The sequence below is a fragment of the Periplaneta americana genome, chromosome 17, assembly GCF_040183065.1.
Source record: "Periplaneta americana isolate PAMFEO1 chromosome 17, P.americana_PAMFEO1_priV1, whole genome shotgun sequence".
Lineage (NCBI taxonomy): Eukaryota > Metazoa > Arthropoda > Insecta > Blattodea > Blattidae > Periplaneta > Periplaneta americana.
In genome coordinates, this window is record NC_091133.1 from 55726659 (window position 1) to 55745716 (window position 19058).

The following is a 19058-nucleotide window of genomic DNA, read 5'->3' on the forward strand; positions in this document are numbered from 1 at the left end:
TTTGCCTGCGGGTGGTCAGTAAGATGACGCCAAGCCAGGTTCCAAGAGAAATGATCTGGTATATGTCAGAGGATTGTCAGGACGCCGGAAGTAGGAAATGTTCTAGTTAACGAACAATTTTTGAAGAACGCGTCTTAAGTGACGTAAGTGTAATCATGGCCAATCAGGATTCTTAATAGAGACACGTGATATATAGATAGGAGGGTGAAATTCTATGTTTGGTGGTTGAAAGTAGAGGATAGATTTGGCAGATAGACAGAAGGCGGACAGAAGGCAGATAGACAGTGTTCGGAGAGGTCGAACTCCACATATTCTCGGCAAACCTAACTCGGAAGTATAACAATTTACGGACTTAGAAATTTTTAGTGGGTGTAGTAAGAAGTCGTGTGTTGCATTATTATTATAAGTCTGAATTCTTTCCTCTCATCACGTTATCAACTGTCCATTATATTACTGGTGTTTTATAGTACAAAATATATAATTACGTGAACTCAGAAATTAGTATACCAACTTGCGGGAAGTGAGAGCGAGATATTATACACTTGGACGCGCATTTCTGCTGATCTGAAACGAACACTTAATAGTAATAATAAACGCTTTCATAGTTCTTACCAACAACTTCTGGTGTGCGCCTACATCATTTCAACCTACGAGCACGTCTCCCAAACCCCATGTCCCGACCGTTTTGCAGCTGACCTGGGAACCTCATCCTCTACCGGAGTAATCTCGAGGAGGCTGGCGCCCAAATTAATCAGTGTACGTAGTTAATTATTGACATCGACGTGTCATCCTCGAGATACTTTCCATATTTCGGAGCTGGCAGCCGAGGGCGACGACGACTGTTACATATTTTGGCGTCACAACGTCGGGCTCGAGATGGCAACAATGACCACGGCGGGGATCGACGCGAGAGCCGACAGCCGACGCAGGGTTAATGCGGCTCGAGATGGCAACAATGACCACGGCGGGGATCGACGCGAGAGCCGACAGTCGACGCAGGGTTAATGCGGCTCGAGATGGCAACAATGACCACGGCGGGGATCGACGCGAGAGCCGACAGTCGACGCAGGGTTAATGCGGCTCGAGATGGCAACAATGACCACGGCGGGGATCGACGCGAGAGCCGACAGCCAAAGCAGTGTTAGTAGAGCAGCTTGCAGTATCATGCAGTGTCAACGACCGACAGCCACAACACCATGCAGACCCCAAACAGCTGAGAACAATGATGGACGGTGGGGGAGACGATCAACCAGGCGTAACCTAGAAGACGTCGATACGTAAGCATAAAGGGTTTCATTTCAATTGTTGTGTCCATATATATGTACATGTGTGTAATTCATTTTGGTAGGGTTTATTTTGTTTTTGAGTTTAAGGGGAATTGTTGAGGATATATTATATATTACATGTTGCTAAGGAGCCAAACTAAAAGTGGAAAAATGGAGACTACAGCAGGGACGAGTACTAGCCAAGATAAAGAAAGTTCGCGAGGTTCGGACAATGTCATGTCAAATAGTGTGTTAGAGCGGATATTGGAACAGATGAATCAGATGAGGAACGAAATGATAGAAACTGGTAATAAATTGAAGAGTGAGATGGCTGAGAATAGTAGCAGGCAGTTCGGTAATTTGAAGAGTGAGATGGCTGAGAATAGTAGCAGGCTAGAGAGCCAGTTCGGTAATTTGAAGAGTGAGATGGGTAATTTGAAGAGTGAGATGGCTGAGAATAGTAGCAGGCTAGAGAGCCAGTTCGGTAATTTGAAGAGTGAGATGGGCAATTTGAAGAGTGAGATGGCTGAGAATAGTAGCAGGCTAGAGAGCCAGTTCGGTAATTTGAAGAGTGAGATGGCTGAGAATAGTAGCAGGCAGTTCGGTAATTTGAAGAGTGAGATGGCTGAGAATAGTAGTAGGCTAGAGAGCCAGTTAATGGAAAGTTCTGACGTATATCAAGAGCAAATTGGTCAATTAAGAAATATAATGAACGAGAGATCTAATAGATTGGGAAATATGATAGAAGAGAGCTATAATAGATTGGGAAATGTACTAGCCGAGAATAGTAACGAAGTGGAATATAAATTAGCTGTGAATATCAATGAGTTGAAAGAGAAACTAGATGAAAATAGTACTGAACTGAAAGATAAGTTAGCTGAGATTATTAGTGAATTGAATAATAAGGTAGCCGAGAATAGTAATGAAGTGGAAAGTAAATTAATTGTGGATACTAGTGAATTGGATAATAAGATAGCTGAGAATAGTAATGAAGTGGAAAGTAAATTAATTGTGGATACTAGTGAATGGGATAATAGGATAGCCGAGAATAGTAATGAAGTGAGAAGTAAATTAGCTGTGGATATTGATGAATTGGGAGATAATCTAGATGAAAATTGTAATGTATTGGATAATAAATTAGAAGAGAATATTGATGAATTGAATAATATGGTAGCCGAGAATAGTAATGAAGTGGAAATTGAATTAGCTGTGAATATTAAGGAGTTGAAAGAGAAACTAGTTGAAAATAGTACTGAACAGAAAGATAAGTTAGCTAAGAATATCAATGAATTGAGTAATAAACTAGCTGAGAATTGTAATGAAGTGGAAATTAAACTAGCTGTGAATATTAATGAGTTGAAAGAGAAACTAGATGAAAATAGTACCGAACTGAAAGATAAGTTAGCTGAGAATATTAATGGAGTGAATAATAAGAAAGCAGGAAATAGTAATGAAGTGGAGAGTAAATTAGCTGAGGATATTAATGAGAATATTGGGGAATTGAATATTAAGGTAGCCGGAAATAATAATGAGGTGGAAAGTAAAATAACTATGGATATTAATGGATTGGACGATAATCTCGATGAGAATAATAATGAATTGCAGTATAGACTAGCCGAGGACAGTATCAGGTTAGAGAGCCAGGTGTTAGAAAGTTATAGAGCATTCAAGGAGCAAGTAAATAGAGTAATCGAAAAGTTTTGTGAGTTTGGGAGCGAGAAAGAGAATGCGGAAACCATCACAAACATGGGGCGGAGGGCAGAAGAAGCCTTCCCACCCCACAGAGGGTACAAAAGCAATGACCATAATGATGGTTGGAGCAGGGATCGGCCACACAGTGCTGGCGGTCATGGTTTACAACCCTACAATAATGACACGCGGTATTTTGTGAACCGATTTTCTAACAATAGGAAGCGGTACTGCAACGATCAAAGAAGTGAATATAGGAAGGGCTATTGGAGGCCTCATTTTTCTGCAGGAGGAGAAAAAGTTAAGTGGAAGCATGCTGGTAGATTTAATGTGAGGAGTAGCGTGTCTCCACGTGTAAACTGTCAATTTAAGAATGTCACAATGACATATGAGGAAGGCCGCAGACGATCCCATTCGGAGAATGACGATCCGATTCATGATAGACATCCAGGCGACGTACCAGGTTAATAGACGAGAATTTGTGTAAAGTTGAAAATAATATGATTTTTAATTATAAGAAAAATAAGAATGTGTTTGTTTTGTGCATGTAGTATTTGAGCGGTATAAGCAACTAGAAGCAAGAACTAATGTCAGTGCTGCAAATGTTTCCTTGTGAATATTTTTGTAACTTTTGTTTTCCTTTTTGCCACCTTCAGAATTAGTTGTTTTTGTGTGTTTTCTTATGAGATCACGCGATAAGTAGTATTCCCTGTGGCAATAATTTAAAGATGATATTAATAAGAATTAATAATGATTAATAATAATGATAGAATATTTTTTTTAATTAACTTCATTTATGTTCATTTATTTGTAGAGGTTGAATGATTCGATTTGAATATGTATCCATTTTTTTTAGAATCAATATTAAGTGCCAGGCCATAATTTTTTTTAGTTCGAGACATAAAGTTGTCCTCTATATTGAGGGGACGTTATTCGAGATGTGTATTCAAGGTTGCAGCTCATGTATGAGATATGATAAATAGAGTCAGTATTTCAGAAGTATTATGTATCGTTTGGTATAATTTTGATTCTGGTTAATGGTTATTATTTCAATTTTATGAATGTAAATGTGTTTTCAAGGCTTCAGATAATGTATGAAGTATGATATAAAGGGTTAATTGGTATTTTAAAATCTATTATGTATTATTTAGCGTATATTTTTTTTATTGTGGTTCATAATTCTTATTTCTATGTTATAAGTATAAGTATGTATCAAGGAACCGATCATGAATGTGAGTGAGAGAGCGCCATTGTATTCGGATGTGCCCTGAATGTTACGATTGGATGCTGTATATATGTCAGGTAGAAGTCAGTTAAACTGGCGTGTGAGATGTAAGCAGGCGTGAGGTGTGTATATAGATTCATACATGTGAATAGTTGTAAATATGTAATAATTGTAAGTGTAAATTTGTACATTGTTTATAAGCATAGCAAAAGGTGTATCCAAGTGTGACTAATTAGGGGACACCGGAGACTAGTAGCGAAGGTATTATTTTGGGGCGTCTCATAACAACAAATATTCCCTTGGGAATATTCTTTGTTATGAGAGGGCATTTGAGACGGTTCCTCGTATAGGATAAGGAGATTTTCATTAGATTAGTATTTAGTGTTAATATTCTTATATGGATAGGATGCGCGGACGTGTAAGTTAGTTTCAAAATCTGAGACGGAAGTAACAGGTGGACAGGAAGGCCGAAAGGAAGCCAGGCTGACAGGAAACATGTGTCCAGGCGTGGAGTTGACTGATGAGGGAATGTATGGACTTTGCCTGCGGGTGGTCAGTAAGATGACGCCAAGCCAGGTTCCAAGAGAAATGATCTGGTATATGTCAGAGGATTGTCAGGACGCCGGAAGTAGGAAATGTTCTAGTTAACGAACAATTTTTGAAGAACGCGTCTTAAGTGACGTAAGTGTAATCATGGCCAATCAGGATTCTTAATAGAGACACGTGATATATAGATAGGAGGGTGAAATTCTATGTTTGGTGGTTGAAAGTAGAGGATAGATTTGGCAGATAGACAGAAGGCGGACAGAAGGCAGATAGACAGTGTTCGGAGAGGTCGAACTCCACATATTCTCGGCAAACCTAACTCGGAAGTATAACAATTTACGGACTTAGAAATTTTTAGTGGGTGTAGTAAGAAGTCGTGTGTTGCATTATTATTATAAGTCTGAATTCTTTCCTCTCATCACGTTATCAACTGTCCATTATATTACTGGTGTTTTATAGTACAAAATATATAATTACGTGAACTCAGAAATTAGTATACCAACTTGCGGGAAGTGAGAGCGAGATATTATACACTTGGACGCGCATTTCTGCTGATCTGAAACGAACACTTAATAGTAATAATAAACGCTTTCATAGTTCTTACCAACAACTTCTGGTGTGCGCCTACATCATTTCAACCTACGAGCACGTCTCCCAAACCCCATGTCCCGACCGTTTTGCAGCTGACCTGGGAACCTCATCCTCTACCGGAGTAATCTCGAGGAGGCTGGCGCCCAAATTAATCAGTGTACGTAGTTAATTATTGACATCGACGTGTCATCCTCGAGATACTTTCCATATTTCGGAGCTGGCAGCCGAGGGCGACGACGACTGTTACAAGACTCTATTAACAATGTTCTCCTTGCATTGGACTCTGAAGATGCAGTCTCAATTGATACTGCGAAAACAGTTACCTGTGACATAAGTGTGAAGAATGACTTAGCTCACATTCAGCATACATTTTCATGCATCATAAAAACGCTCAAAAGTCTCCAAAATAGGCACCTTTCACTATCTGAAAGTTTTGAAATTATAAATAGTACTGTGGAACAACTGAATCGTGGTAGAGGTAAAGTTGCAGATGCAGTAAGAGCTAAGGTGGACACTGTACTTTCAAAAAACCCTGGATATGAAGAACTACAAAAGGTTGTTGCTGTGATGAGTGGTGAATCAACAGTGAAGATTAACTTGGACTTATCCCCAGCAGACATTGTGAAATTGAATTATGTACCAGTTACTTCTTGTGACGTCGAACGCTCTTTTAGTCAGTATAAATCTATCCTCAGAGACAATAGAAGAAGATTCACTTTTCAGCACTTGAAAGAAATGTTTGTAACCTATTGTTATGGTAACAGACAATAAAAATTGTGTTTTGTTGAAACTACATTGGAAGATAAGGTACGTCCATTATATTTTTTGTTTAGTTTGATTAAAATGTACCAATATTTAACGTACATAGTCATTTTTTTATAATTTTAAGTCCATATTTAATTCCATATTTTGGTAAAAATCCATATTTAATTCCATATTTTGGTAAAAATAACTACATATATATTTACATATTTCATATATTTTTAGTCCATATAAATCCGTTCCCTGGTGATTACTATTGAATAATATTACAAAGTAAGGTTATAGTACTAATGCTAATAATAATTATATGACTTCTCAAAGAATTTTTGCTGAAACCTTTTTAAATAATACTATGTAATTTGAAATACTATTGACATTGGCTATAGTTAGTTGAAAAGAGCCAGTATCGTAGAATAAAGAGTAAATAGTAGATACTGAATTGGAGTAAATGGTTTATTTCTGTTTGTCATTCTGGTTTAAATTTCTTGTAAAATTTTGAGGCCTACTTATTTTGAAAATCTATATTGTCACAAATTGAGTATCATGCATAGTAGCCTATATAAACCATCATTCCTAGTTACCTTACCTAGTTGAGATCCCACATTTTCTGAATATTTAATATAGAATAGCTCAGTATCAAAATAAGCCAGCCAGTATGATAATCAGTTTACTTTTGAAGATTATCTTCCCTATAGGCCTATTAGCTTTTCAAATTGACTTTTAAATGTTATGTTATCAGTCATTCACGAAACATTCCTTAAACAGAGACATAAATATTATTTTCACAACTTCTGTTTGAACAGCTGTGGTGTCATTTGCCATATTTAACTATCTGTCAAATGAGTTAACTGCTTAAAATCCTACATTTAAAGTTAACAAACACTTAACAATCTGTTAAGCCAAACTAGTGTTGAAGACATACAGAATCGTCTCAGATTAAGTTCCAACTCTTGGGTTCCCTCTAGTGGCCGCCCTCTGCACTACGTCATAGATGTCTATGGACGTAGGACGTTATGAGTGACTATTTGGCCGGGATCCGACGGAATAAGGGCCGTCTTAAATCACGAAGTGATTTACGCAATCATATATATATATATATATATATATATATATATATATATTATTAGTGGGGACAAAGCATCAGCACATAGAGCTGAAAACCCGGGTTCAAATCCCGGCGCCGGAGAGAATTTTTCTCCGTTCCGTTACTCTTTCATCATATGATGACGCAGAATATCTGCATGGAAATATCATATGTACTTCGGTACATTAAAATAATATAAACTGTTTAGAGTTTAACATTCGTTAAATGTTCTAACAATACTTGGGGAAACCGGCCAGAAGCGTTTTGTGACAAATGCTGATAAAACGAACATTAATAAATCAGGCATCCTAAACATTAATGAAAATATGACAACTGCCGGTTCTTCTGCCGTTCACAAAACTAGCAGCAACGTTTAATTCGAACACACTGTGATATTGAAATCGTGATCCCTTTTAATAATAAACTGTAGAAGACACGGAGAACGTCAAGACTTCCTATACACTGCAGTGAATAAAGGAGACAAGCAAGCGAAGACATGCATGCACCGTCACCGTTACCATGGGAACAAGCACGCCATGCACAAACTCCGAACATCATGCACCATATTGCTACTCTACACTGTAATTTGCCTTGGGGAAACAACGAAGCATCGCAATGTTGCCGTTAATTGCAGTGCAGGCTTCTTGATGTGCACTGCATCATAAGAACTATGCAGTTCTCTTAGGGATGGATTGTATTTTAATATAATTTTAATATAATTTTAAATAAAATAATGAGTCCATGTAATAAGAGTGAAGTGAACGGAAGATTAACGACGATGTCTTGAAGTTGTTACTGCACAAGAATTGTTAATTACGAAACTCCAGGAACATTTATTAAAACATAGATCCACTCAAATTTAATCAGATAAACTGACTTATATTTAATTTTTGGGCATTAGAAGGGAGAGACTTTCTTTCTATAAGTTCGGCATGGACACGTTAGATTAACTTAGCACTATCTACCGAAATTACATTTTTAATTGTTTTACATAATAATTACATTTTATTAAACACAATAAAGGTAATTTAGAATTATATAATATATTATATTATGATAATACAGTACTTTTATTAGAATTTTCACTATTTTGAAGAAAGTTTGTGGCATATTTAATTTATGATTACGGTATCTAACCAGAAATTTCTGTTATTCGGTCATTTATATTTTATAATAAAACGTTTAGTACACAAATCGAATTTTTTGAACATTACACTTCAAACTGAATGACAAACTATCCACTCTTTGAAATTCACAGATGAAAGCCAAGTCAAAAAAAATTAACTGTTAAACTCATTAAATTAATGGAAACCAAAATACGTATTGAAAATGAAGAGGTATGCAAGAGTTCTCATCGTATTATTAAATCAAAGTGGGTTGTATAAAATGTGAAAAAAAAACGTATTAAATCGAGATGGCGTGACTGGACATAAACCTAGGTCTCTGAAGTTGCCACAATGTTTTCAGTTAGCTACAGCCACAAAAAGCTCTCTCTTCATCACAGGGAAGAGATACATAACAACTAATTTAATATTCTTCCGAACACAACATTATATTGCATTAACTAAACATTTCTTTATTTTAAAAGCAAAAAGACTTTCACATTAAATTAGATGCTATTGTTTCCCCTCAACATGGTTGGGTGCAAAAAGCCTCATATTTATTTCAGTTTTTCAGCCGTTTTCATTACAAAAGCAAGGCGACAGCGTTCTGAAACTGCTATCGATAATATCCCATATTTTTTAAACTTAAAAAGTTTACTATTTAGAGGAAAATTAACAAGTATTTTAACAACACACATCTACTATGATGAACTTTGAATGTTAGTAGACAGGTATAATTCCAAAAAAAAAAAAAATCAATACATTCATTATTTTTCAGTTCTAAAATAACAATAAAATACATTCCATATTAAAGGTACCTGTACAATTTGGCATCAAAACTCGAGAATAAACACCACACACACAGTTGTAAAGTTAAAAATCTCATAATGATTAAATGCAAGCTAATTAAGCTAATTATCTATGTATGCATTTGGATTAATATTAATCAGCAGCTATCATTGAACTCTTGTCACCTCGCTTTACATTTCATGCATCTGTTATTACAAACTATTGCCACAACGGGCAGCCATGTCGCATCTCGGATGTTTATATTGTTCTCCTTATAAAATATCTGGGTTTCATAAATATCTCTTCAGTTTCGTTTTGTTTACAGATAAAATGTAAAATAAAATCAATACACAGAGTGAGTAGACAAGCCTAAAGAAATAATTTCGTTTTGAGATATGAAATTAATTATGAAATTACAGTATCAATATCGAGAAGTGAATTGGGAAAACTAATGGATAAATTCCTATTGCGTTTATGCTATAAAACAGTAGTTAAATGGTGTATTTGTAATAGATTAAAACTGGTTTACTTTTGAAAGAAATCAACTGATAATAATCTGATTGTGCCATACTTGAAGTATCTGGTGACTCGAATTTCTGTTGTGATTACTCCGTGCAAATTTTCCAAAGAATTTTTCTAAAAATAAGATATGGTGCAGAAGTTTCCCGTTACTACCTGCTCCTTTAACACGTATTACTGTGATTTATGTGAAAGCGTTTGAATATCACAAGAAAGCAAACTATCACGAGACATGTTAAATTTCTTGGTTTATATCTTGAATTACTGGACTGGAATGAACATGTAGATTTTGAAGGTAAAAAATTAACTTAGTATGTTTTGAAATATTACGTTTAAGATAATTTTTTTTAGACAAAAAGGATTTGATCTCAATTTACTACTTTTGGTCTATTGAATTATTTTTTATGAGGTAATTCTGTTTAAATGAATATAATTTTTGTATCTAAGAAACGTATCATCAGAATAATTAGAAAACTTAACAATAATGATTAATTTAAAACTCATTTTAAACCTCAGTTTTTCTAAACCGATGCTTGCGAGGTGCGAGGCCCGCCTCTCATAGATCCGGACTACACGAGAGATAGTGAGTGGTTTCTATAGCTGCAAGGTGGACAGGCCTCGCAGTTATAGAAACCACTCACTATCTCTCGTGTAGTCCGGATTTGTGCGAGGCGGACCTCGCACCTCGCATGCGTCCGTCCAGAAAAACCAAGGCTTTAAATAACTAAAAACTCTACTGTTCCCTGTATAACGATATATTTATAAAACGTTAATTTTAATAAAACAAAATGAACTTGAATTACTTTTAAAAGAAAGGATCCCATGACTATCGATGCTCGTTATGAAAATTTCTTCCCTATTGAAAAACACAGAATAGCAAATATGAGAAAACCTCTATATGTGTTGGTATTAGGTTTTATAAAAATTGCCCAATAACTGTAGGAAATTATCACTGAATAAATTTAAAACTGTAATTAAGGCTATTTTAGTTAACAAATGATTTTTTCCCATATGAAATTTTTATATCATGAATGTATTTTAAAACTATATTATTCTTTTATTGGTAATGTGTATAAAAATGGAATTTCTCATAGGTATGACAAAAAAATTAATATGAATATAATTATAAATAAGTACTATGTCAAAAACATCTTTTTTCATCACAAATTCAACTTGACTGCGCAAGTTGCTAGAATGTATCTAAATTCGGCTATTTATTCCTTCGGCTTAGATAATCGAGATGGCACAATTTTTTTTTGTCTGAATTTAAGTAATAATTCTCATGAAAATGTTTACGATATGCTAATTAAAAAAATATGACTACGTCTAAAGATTTAATTATTTAAATATAATTTTAGCAAATTTTTTTTTTTAGTAAATGGTCGCTAGGAAACAGAGAGATTCAACTTATTTTAATGGGCGTTCAGAAATGAAACAAGCGAGAAGCGACATGGCGTGGCCACGGCCCCCTGGGTGCGTGTTCGCTTACTGCACGCCTTCTCGTCGGAGCCATCAGAGCAGTCCGGGTTGTCGTCACACATCCACGTGAGGGGCACGCACTCGCCGGGCATCGCGCGGCACGTGAACTCCTCTGGGCTGCACACCTTTTCCTCTGAAAGACAACACAACATTAAGTGCAATCTTACGTACATTTCGAGCAATTCTTCTCGTCGGACATGTCGGGACAATCTGCCTGCCTGTCGCACACCCACGCCTGCGAGATACACACGCCCGCTGAACACTGGAACTCTCCAAGCCCGCACGCCCGCGCCTCTGGTGACCCAAATTGGAACAATGCTTGTTAAATGTAGAACTCCACTCAGCGATGGTTAAAGCAAGTTCGTCCATATTTGAAGAGCAGATCAAGATATATTGTGTAAAAATTTGAATTGCATACACTGTATGACTCTTCTAAAACTAGACCAGGGATGCAGAACTTAGGAAGAGAGGGGTGGAAGCGTGGGGAAAGAGTTCGTTTCCCCGCCACAAGGCCGGAGCATTCAATGACGTATCAGTGACGTTTGGCAAGCACACTGAATACACATCTCTTTTCCTCCTACCATAATGACGCAAGGAGAGAAGGGAAGGGATGAGTTACGTGTTCTGGTTTGTGACGTCTGCCGCAATTGTAGCACAGTTTTGCATCCCTGAACTAGACCATTCAATAAGCCCTTCACAAATGATATGTACCTACCAAAGAGAAAGCATTCTGCTCTCAGATATGAACGTTCTTCATAGCATACCGCATCTACTCGAAAAATTTCAATGGCTGTTACCTTCAAATTTACTTCAAGGTATAGGCCTAATAGTAATATACTCTGTTTTTCATACAGAGAAATTTTGAACGGTCTGACCATTTTCATTTCCAGGCGGGGCTACTGTATAGGTTATTTCAGACCTAAGTTGACAAAAAAAAAATTCAACTGAAGGAATAGCTTATATGGACGTAAAATAAAGAACTACATGAAATGTAATTTCTTCTAAAAATATTATAGGTCTTCCTAAATCCCTTATTTTTCTCATTGTTCTTAAAAATTCGTTGCGACCGGCAACAATGTCGTCACTTTCCAATAAATGTTTCTTATTGTCCTCGTTTCAGCTGTACTGAAATCCAATAGCTTTTATTATTTTCCGCAATGAGGACCGTAAAATTGTAACTTATAGTGTTTCGTATTTTGCGAGCTTCCAGCACAATATCGTCTAAACTGGGTAAAAATCTTTTTTTATATAAAGGAAGTACTGTTCGTCTTAAAGCTTCCTTATTAAATATGACCAATGTTCTTTCTAACAGGAGAATACCTTTTTAAAGGAGTTTTGAACTTTCCTCCAGATTAATTGTCTTTCATGTAACTATAGGCTAACTATATCACCATTTTAGACATACGTGTCTATGTAAGTCAGCCTTGGACACCAATACCTCAATCGATTACTGCAAACTACCCCTTATCTCTCCACTCCACCCTCCTTGGCTGAGATAGTAATGTTTTGACCCGATACGAGTAGACAGGAAGGTAAGTATTGTTCAGTGACGGATTGTATAGGGCAGGCATCATAGCTTTCAGCTCTCGCTGGTCGCCTGAAATCCACCACTGATGCACACAACCTTACAGTGCGTTTCTTTGTGCGGTGGTGTAAGCGAAAAGAACATGGCCGACGGTTTCTCCGTCCTTTCACTTCTCCGTTGTGCCCAGAGCTGCTTTAAGTGTTTTCTACAAAACATTACAAACGGAAATTCTCTTCCATTCCTTATTCGCTCTGGAAATACTTATAAACGCGATAAAGAAGCAAAGACAAGTGATTATTTAGGATCAAAAGAGAAAGAGATATTTTTCATTTTTTACCGCATATTTAAACTTTTTCAGCGCGTAAGATGTATATTTTATTATATCTTTAAAAGCTAAAATATGTTATATTACGAGAAATACGAAACTTTTTCACTTTCTACTGCTCATTTAAAACTTTGCAGCACCTAAAATGTATATTTTTTTATATCTTTACAAGCTAAATCTGTTCTATCATGAGAAATACAAAACTTTTTCACTTTATCCTTTCATTTTCAACACCTAACATGTGTATCTTTTTATATCTTTACAAGCTAAAATTTGTTCTGTTATTAGAAAAACAAGATATTTTTAACTTTTTACTGAGTAAAAATTTTCAGCACGTAAAATTTGTAATTTTTACTGATTAAATTATAACTTCTTTACTGGAAAATTACCTGGATGACTAGTTTTGAAGTGATATTCTTCATTGTTCGGAGCCTAGTCTATATCTTTATAAGCTAAAATCTGTTCTGTTACGAGAGATACAAGATATTTTTCACGTTTAATTGGATATTTTAAAGGATTTTATCACGAATACAGACTTTTCACGAACTCGATAATGAAGGAGTGATTTTTTACATATAGCCTGCCTCCCTGTTTATGAACAAGCATTCTTCCTGAGCTACCGGCAGACTTGAGTCATACTTAACGTCTTCTTGTGCGATCATGTGTAAATTATAAGAAAATATAATTTCACAAAATATGTACCAAAATAGGGCTAGACCTATAACATAACAACACACAACAGTCGAGTCGGCGATCCACTTATTCTCTCCTGAACTTCACACATGATTTATACTAACTGTGTAAGTAATTTGAAATAAATGTTTCTCTTGCTATTACAATGCAACTAGACATGAAACTCTACGGGCAGATGCGGTAATATTATACAAATAATTCTTACGCATTTTAATCTGAAACACAAAATATTACTATCATAGTCATGGCATAAGCGAATTATACATTAAGAAAAAAAATAACGTAGCTGCAACTGGCTGCTAATGAAATTGTGAAAATACATCCTCCACAAAAATAATATGAAGAAAAATAACAAGTTTGTATAAATACAACATCCTTTCAAGTTAACACTAAAATAATGTATGCAATAGAATATTTCAAGGTGCGATGTTACACAGGTCCAGAGACATATTATTACATATTTTGTAGATGCTTTTATTATAAAAAAAATTCGCATATAGGGGAGACTGTTGTACCTTTAAACACTTTTCAAATTGTATTTTTTTTTTTAATTTTTGGAAATGAAATTTTAAAATGAAAAAATGCTTGATATAATTATTGAAGATTCCTTTACGACTTCCTATATGTATTTTCCTGTTTCACAGATCTATTAAGGATGGAAAAAATAAAATGAAGGGATATGTAATGTGTTCAAAGATACAACAGGTTGATGTACCTTGGAACATACCCTCTTTTAAGTTGAAATTCATGGAATATAGGTGGGAATATAGCTGTAAAAACTGACAGTCATATTTAAAATGTATTTGCCATCATAAATCAGAGCAGGCTTCTCTGATTGAGATTTAATTTCCTGGAGAAGCAATAACTGCTTCAACAGCTTTATTCAAGGCATCCGAATCAATTGGGGGCCTCTTTAATTACAGACTTACTTCGTGACATGATCTTACAATAAAATAAAAACAAAAATCGATAGTATCGTGTACTTTGGAACATGTTCCATGGTACAAGAGGTTTTGTGTTCAAAGGTACAAGAGGGTGCACGTTTAAACAAATATGGCTCCCAAAACTAGAGATTCGAATAAATCATGGAAATTAAAATATGTTATTACTGACCAGATGATAGGGAACACACTGTACTTGAAAGATATTAACAAATATGTTAGAAAACATATATCAATGAACTAAATGTTTACTTTTGGTACTAAAAAAACTTATTTTGTCCACGGAACTCACACTTTGCAGTAAAGCAAACTGAAACTACGACCAGAGCTACTTAGCGGCTTTCTCTACTATCTACTTGAGTTTGAGTCCTCTAGGTAGTAGAAAAAATAAACAAAAAAAATGTTCAAAGGTACACTATGCTAAAGGTACAACAGTCTCCCCTACAACAGTAATATATGCTGCCTTAAGAAATATCCTGGTGTCTAAGTAGTGTAGTATGTCCACAATAAAAGAACCGGAAACAAAAAATGTTTATACACAAAAAGTTATGTCTAATAGTCCATTTATGTGAGTAGTGGTAGTAATTTTCCTTTCGGTTCGACATTTAACATAGCACATTTTGTTTCATGTATTCTACGAAAGAGAACAACAATAATTCTGTTTTTTAAGTGTTTAAGGGTGTGGGTGGGTGTCGTTATTGAGTTCCCACGTTGGACGCCATTTGAGGGTGAGTGGTTATTGTGACCACACGTTGGGCGCCATTTGAGGGTGGGTGCGTCTCGATGTTGCGTGAGATTCACTCAGGGTAGCCGAGGTACGGTTGTGGTGTAGGTTGATGTCGGGAATAATCCCAAGCCGGCTACTTATATAAAAGGCAGTGTAAATTCCAAAACTATAAGTTTATTGTCGTATTCACTTGGTAAACCCTAGAGTATGTATTTCCGGCTGACTTATAATTCAATCGTTGGTCGCAATTCTGTATCGACTCAGTTGCAGCTCTGAATAAGCTCTATCCGATACTATAAATTCAATACTCTGTCCCGTACACTAAGACACGAAGCGAAATAGTAGTCCTGTCGACACCAAACGAAGTAGTTATTGTGCCCTGTATGTAGGGCCGCCGACACGATGCGAACTCGTTTTTATGATCTCCGCTCCGCGGCGGAATAGTAGTCGTCGACACCAAACGAAGTAGTTATTGTGCCCTGTATGTAGGGCCGCCGACACGATGCGAACTCGTTTTTATGATCTCCGCTCCGCGGCGGAATAGTAGACGTCATCTCCGCTCCCCGTCACCCTTATTTATAAAAACCTATCCTACGCTAAAACTAACTATCCTATTGGTTAAAAACTACGTCACTAACTGGCCTAAAATCTATTCCCTATTGGTCCAAAGTGACCTCATAAGCTGGACCAAGATCTCTTCTTATTGGGCGCGAAATACGTCATCTGTAAATTTAAACTTTGGATTTCCCATAACATCAAATTAGTTTGTATATCTCACAAGAATACCCGTTCTTTGGAAAACCCAAGCTTGGCAGTATCTTTCCCACGGGTCCAGTCTAACTCCGGCTTTATGCTTCATCGAGTCTCTATGAAACCCCGCTCAACGTGGCCCTAAATCTGTCCGATGCTGACAAGTGACGAAACACCTGTGTGAGGAAGCTAATTCTAACGAAGTCGCCAGAACATCCCCGCGAATACATGTAATAAAAATATGGAGATATCACTTCGCTAATAAATCGGTCTCTCCCTCTCCTAATTACTGCTTCAAATGCCCATCTACATAACCATTGGAAATTCCCGAAAGAGTTTCCAATGTTATGAGATGTCCCCGCTTTCTGCCTATAACTAGCCTCACAGTTCCCCTACGCTATCAGCCGGTAACACATTATTTACAATACAATCTGATTATAATATCACTACAAGCAATTACAATAAATAATACATATATCTTCACAAGCCTTTCTATGTACACAACTCTCACACAATAAGCATAACAATGTACAATTTATATTCACATTTACATATGTACAATACCATTCATTCACATATTTACATTTATTTATTAATTGATCAATTACACACTCTGCGTGCTTGGTTGTACCAGCCGCCCTGTACAGGTTCACCTAGCTGTACGCGTGAGACTAACCATCCTACTCTTTCTCATTCCTGCCTCCTAGCCTCTCCTGTTTGAAAGGCCGCAAGAGTTGCTTGTGGTACCTACCAACAGGTTTACTTTTTCCCCTTTCTACCAATTCGAAAGTATGGTCTCCGTATTTACTCTTAATTTCGTAGGGCCTCTTGTACAGTAGCTCCATGCGTGAGTAACGTCCTCTAAGGGCGGAAGATAACTTCACGTCCCTTAGCAATACCAAATCGCCGGGTGAGGGCTCCCATTTGTGGCGATATCTTTTAACTTTACCGAGTCTATACTCAGCCTTTTTCCTGATTCGGTCGAAAGCTAGTTTACACAGTAGTTCATCACTAGGAGGCTCACCCTCCTGTATTGCCTGCGGCAAACTCTTTATCATGGGATCGGGATCGATCCCTAACATAAGTTTGATCGGAGCTATTCCGGTCGTTGGATTGATAGAGTGGTTCATGACTCTCTCAATCACCTCAAATTGCCTAAACCAGTCCTTATGGTTTCGGTGACACAGAATACGGAGGTACAATGATATATCCCTAAGCGCTCTTTCGCAGGGATTACCGCTGGGAAAGTATGCGGAGCAATTGTATAGTTTCACGCCCGCATCTTCCAGCCTTTTGCAAAACACTTTCGATTTATGTACCGACACATTGTCACTGAGCACCGCTGTTACCGGACCGTAAGTCGGTATGTAATCTCTAACCAGCTTGTCAGCACACAATTTACTAGAGATATTTCTTAAAGGGTAAATCTTTACAAATTTTGTGAAGACATCGTACGTAACAAATATGTACCTGTGTCCGAAGGACGATGTGGGCATTGGACCGTGTTCGTCCACTGCTACAAGTTCATTCTTTTTACCCCTGATAATGACTTGTGGTACATTGTCATACCTTACATTTAGAGGTTTCGCCCTCTGGCAGACCTCGCAACGAGATATTACCCTTCTAACCTTCTTTGACAGTTGCTTAATATAAAATGATTCTGACATAGTTAAAATGATCCTATCACACCCAGAGTGACACATAGATAGGTGAAAGTTGTTTATAAGTTCATTCTCCATACTCGCAGGTATGTATATCTTCCACTTCTGGATATCCCTACCATGCAATTTATACAAGATACCAGAGCGCAATCCATACACTTCATCTTTCACCTGTGAGATTTCTCTAGCTTTGTCCATTAAGGCCCTTATCGTGGAATCCTCCTGCTGCAAATCTGCAATTTTCCGAAATTTTCCCGTCAGAGCTCCATTCCTCGTGGAATCAATTTTCATCACGGCAATTTCGTACGCGGGGGCGGTGATAGTTTCCGGTAGCCCCGATTTGGAATTCAAACGAGAGAGACAATCACCAAAGATATTGTCTGCCCCCGGAATATGTCTAATCGTCACATCATGAGCCAAAATTTCGTGCACATATCTAGATATTCTAGAGTTCGTCAATTTGCATCTACTCAGAAACGCTAGGCTTACATGGTCAGTAAATATGATTATCTGCCTATTAAAGATATACTGACGGAACTTCTGTAGTGCGAAGTACACAGCAGAAATCTCTAGTTCCGTGATTGATGCGTTGCTTTCGGTACGCGACAGTCCCTTAGAAGCTGTGGCAATCACATGTCGCTTATTATCTTCATCCGTCTGACATAGAATTGCTCCATATCCATATGAAGACGCATCCGTATAAATCTGAAAAGGTAGGCTGTCGTTAGGCCTTTCCAACAGAATTGAGTCGGCAAAAAGCAGTTTCGTTCGATCGAATGCTTCCTGCTCTGCCGACCCCCACCTGAAGGGTGTATCCTTCTTCAATAATGCTCTGAGTGGGGCTACATGCTTAGCATAATTGACGAGAAACCGATTCTGGTATTGTAGGATACCTAGATATCTACGAACCTGTTTCCGGTTCCGCGGCGGCGGGATCCTCGAAATGCTCTGAATTCTCTCTTGGTCCGGTCTAATTCCGTCAGACGAAATTACGTAACCCAGGAAAACTGTCTCAGCTTTAAAAAATGCTGTTTTACCCAGCTTGACTGTCATACCAGCCTCTCTCAATTTAGTAAGTACAAAATCAATATCCCTAATATGCCTATCCACATTATTGCCATATATAAGAAAATCGTCAATGTACTGTGCCAGAAAACCTTTCGTCGAATCACCAAAAATTATGTCAAGTGCTCTTAGTAGCGCAGATCCAGAACTCGCGATGCCGAATGGGCATCGGGTATACTGATAGACTTTCCCGTTATGTAGGAACGCTGTGAATTTTCTCGAGTCCTCGTCCAGCGGAATCTGCCAATACGAACTGGTCAAGTCCAAACTAGTGAATATGGAACAGTCACTGATACGGCCTAACAAAGTGTCCACTGAC

The 19058-nt window shown here is 37.2% G+C and overlaps 1 protein-coding gene across 7 annotated transcripts in view; it reads right to left on the reverse strand.

Annotated features, from left to right (window-relative positions):
- LpR1 (Lipophorin receptor 1) overlaps nucleotides 1-19058 on the reverse strand; it is a 263945-nt gene that overhangs the window by 145635 nt on the left and 99252 nt on the right. For 5 of the 7 annotated variants that reach the window (XM_069817316.1, XM_069817319.1, XM_069817318.1 and 2 more), the window contains exon 3: nucleotides 11062-11185. In XM_069817316.1, coding sequence (XP_069673417.1) covers nucleotides 11062-11185 — 124 coding nt within the window. Of the gene's footprint in view, nucleotides 1-11061; nucleotides 11186-11223; nucleotides 11347-19058 lie in introns of all 7 variants that reach the window. The other 2 variants (XM_069817314.1, XM_069817315.1) reach the window with 2 other exon arrangements.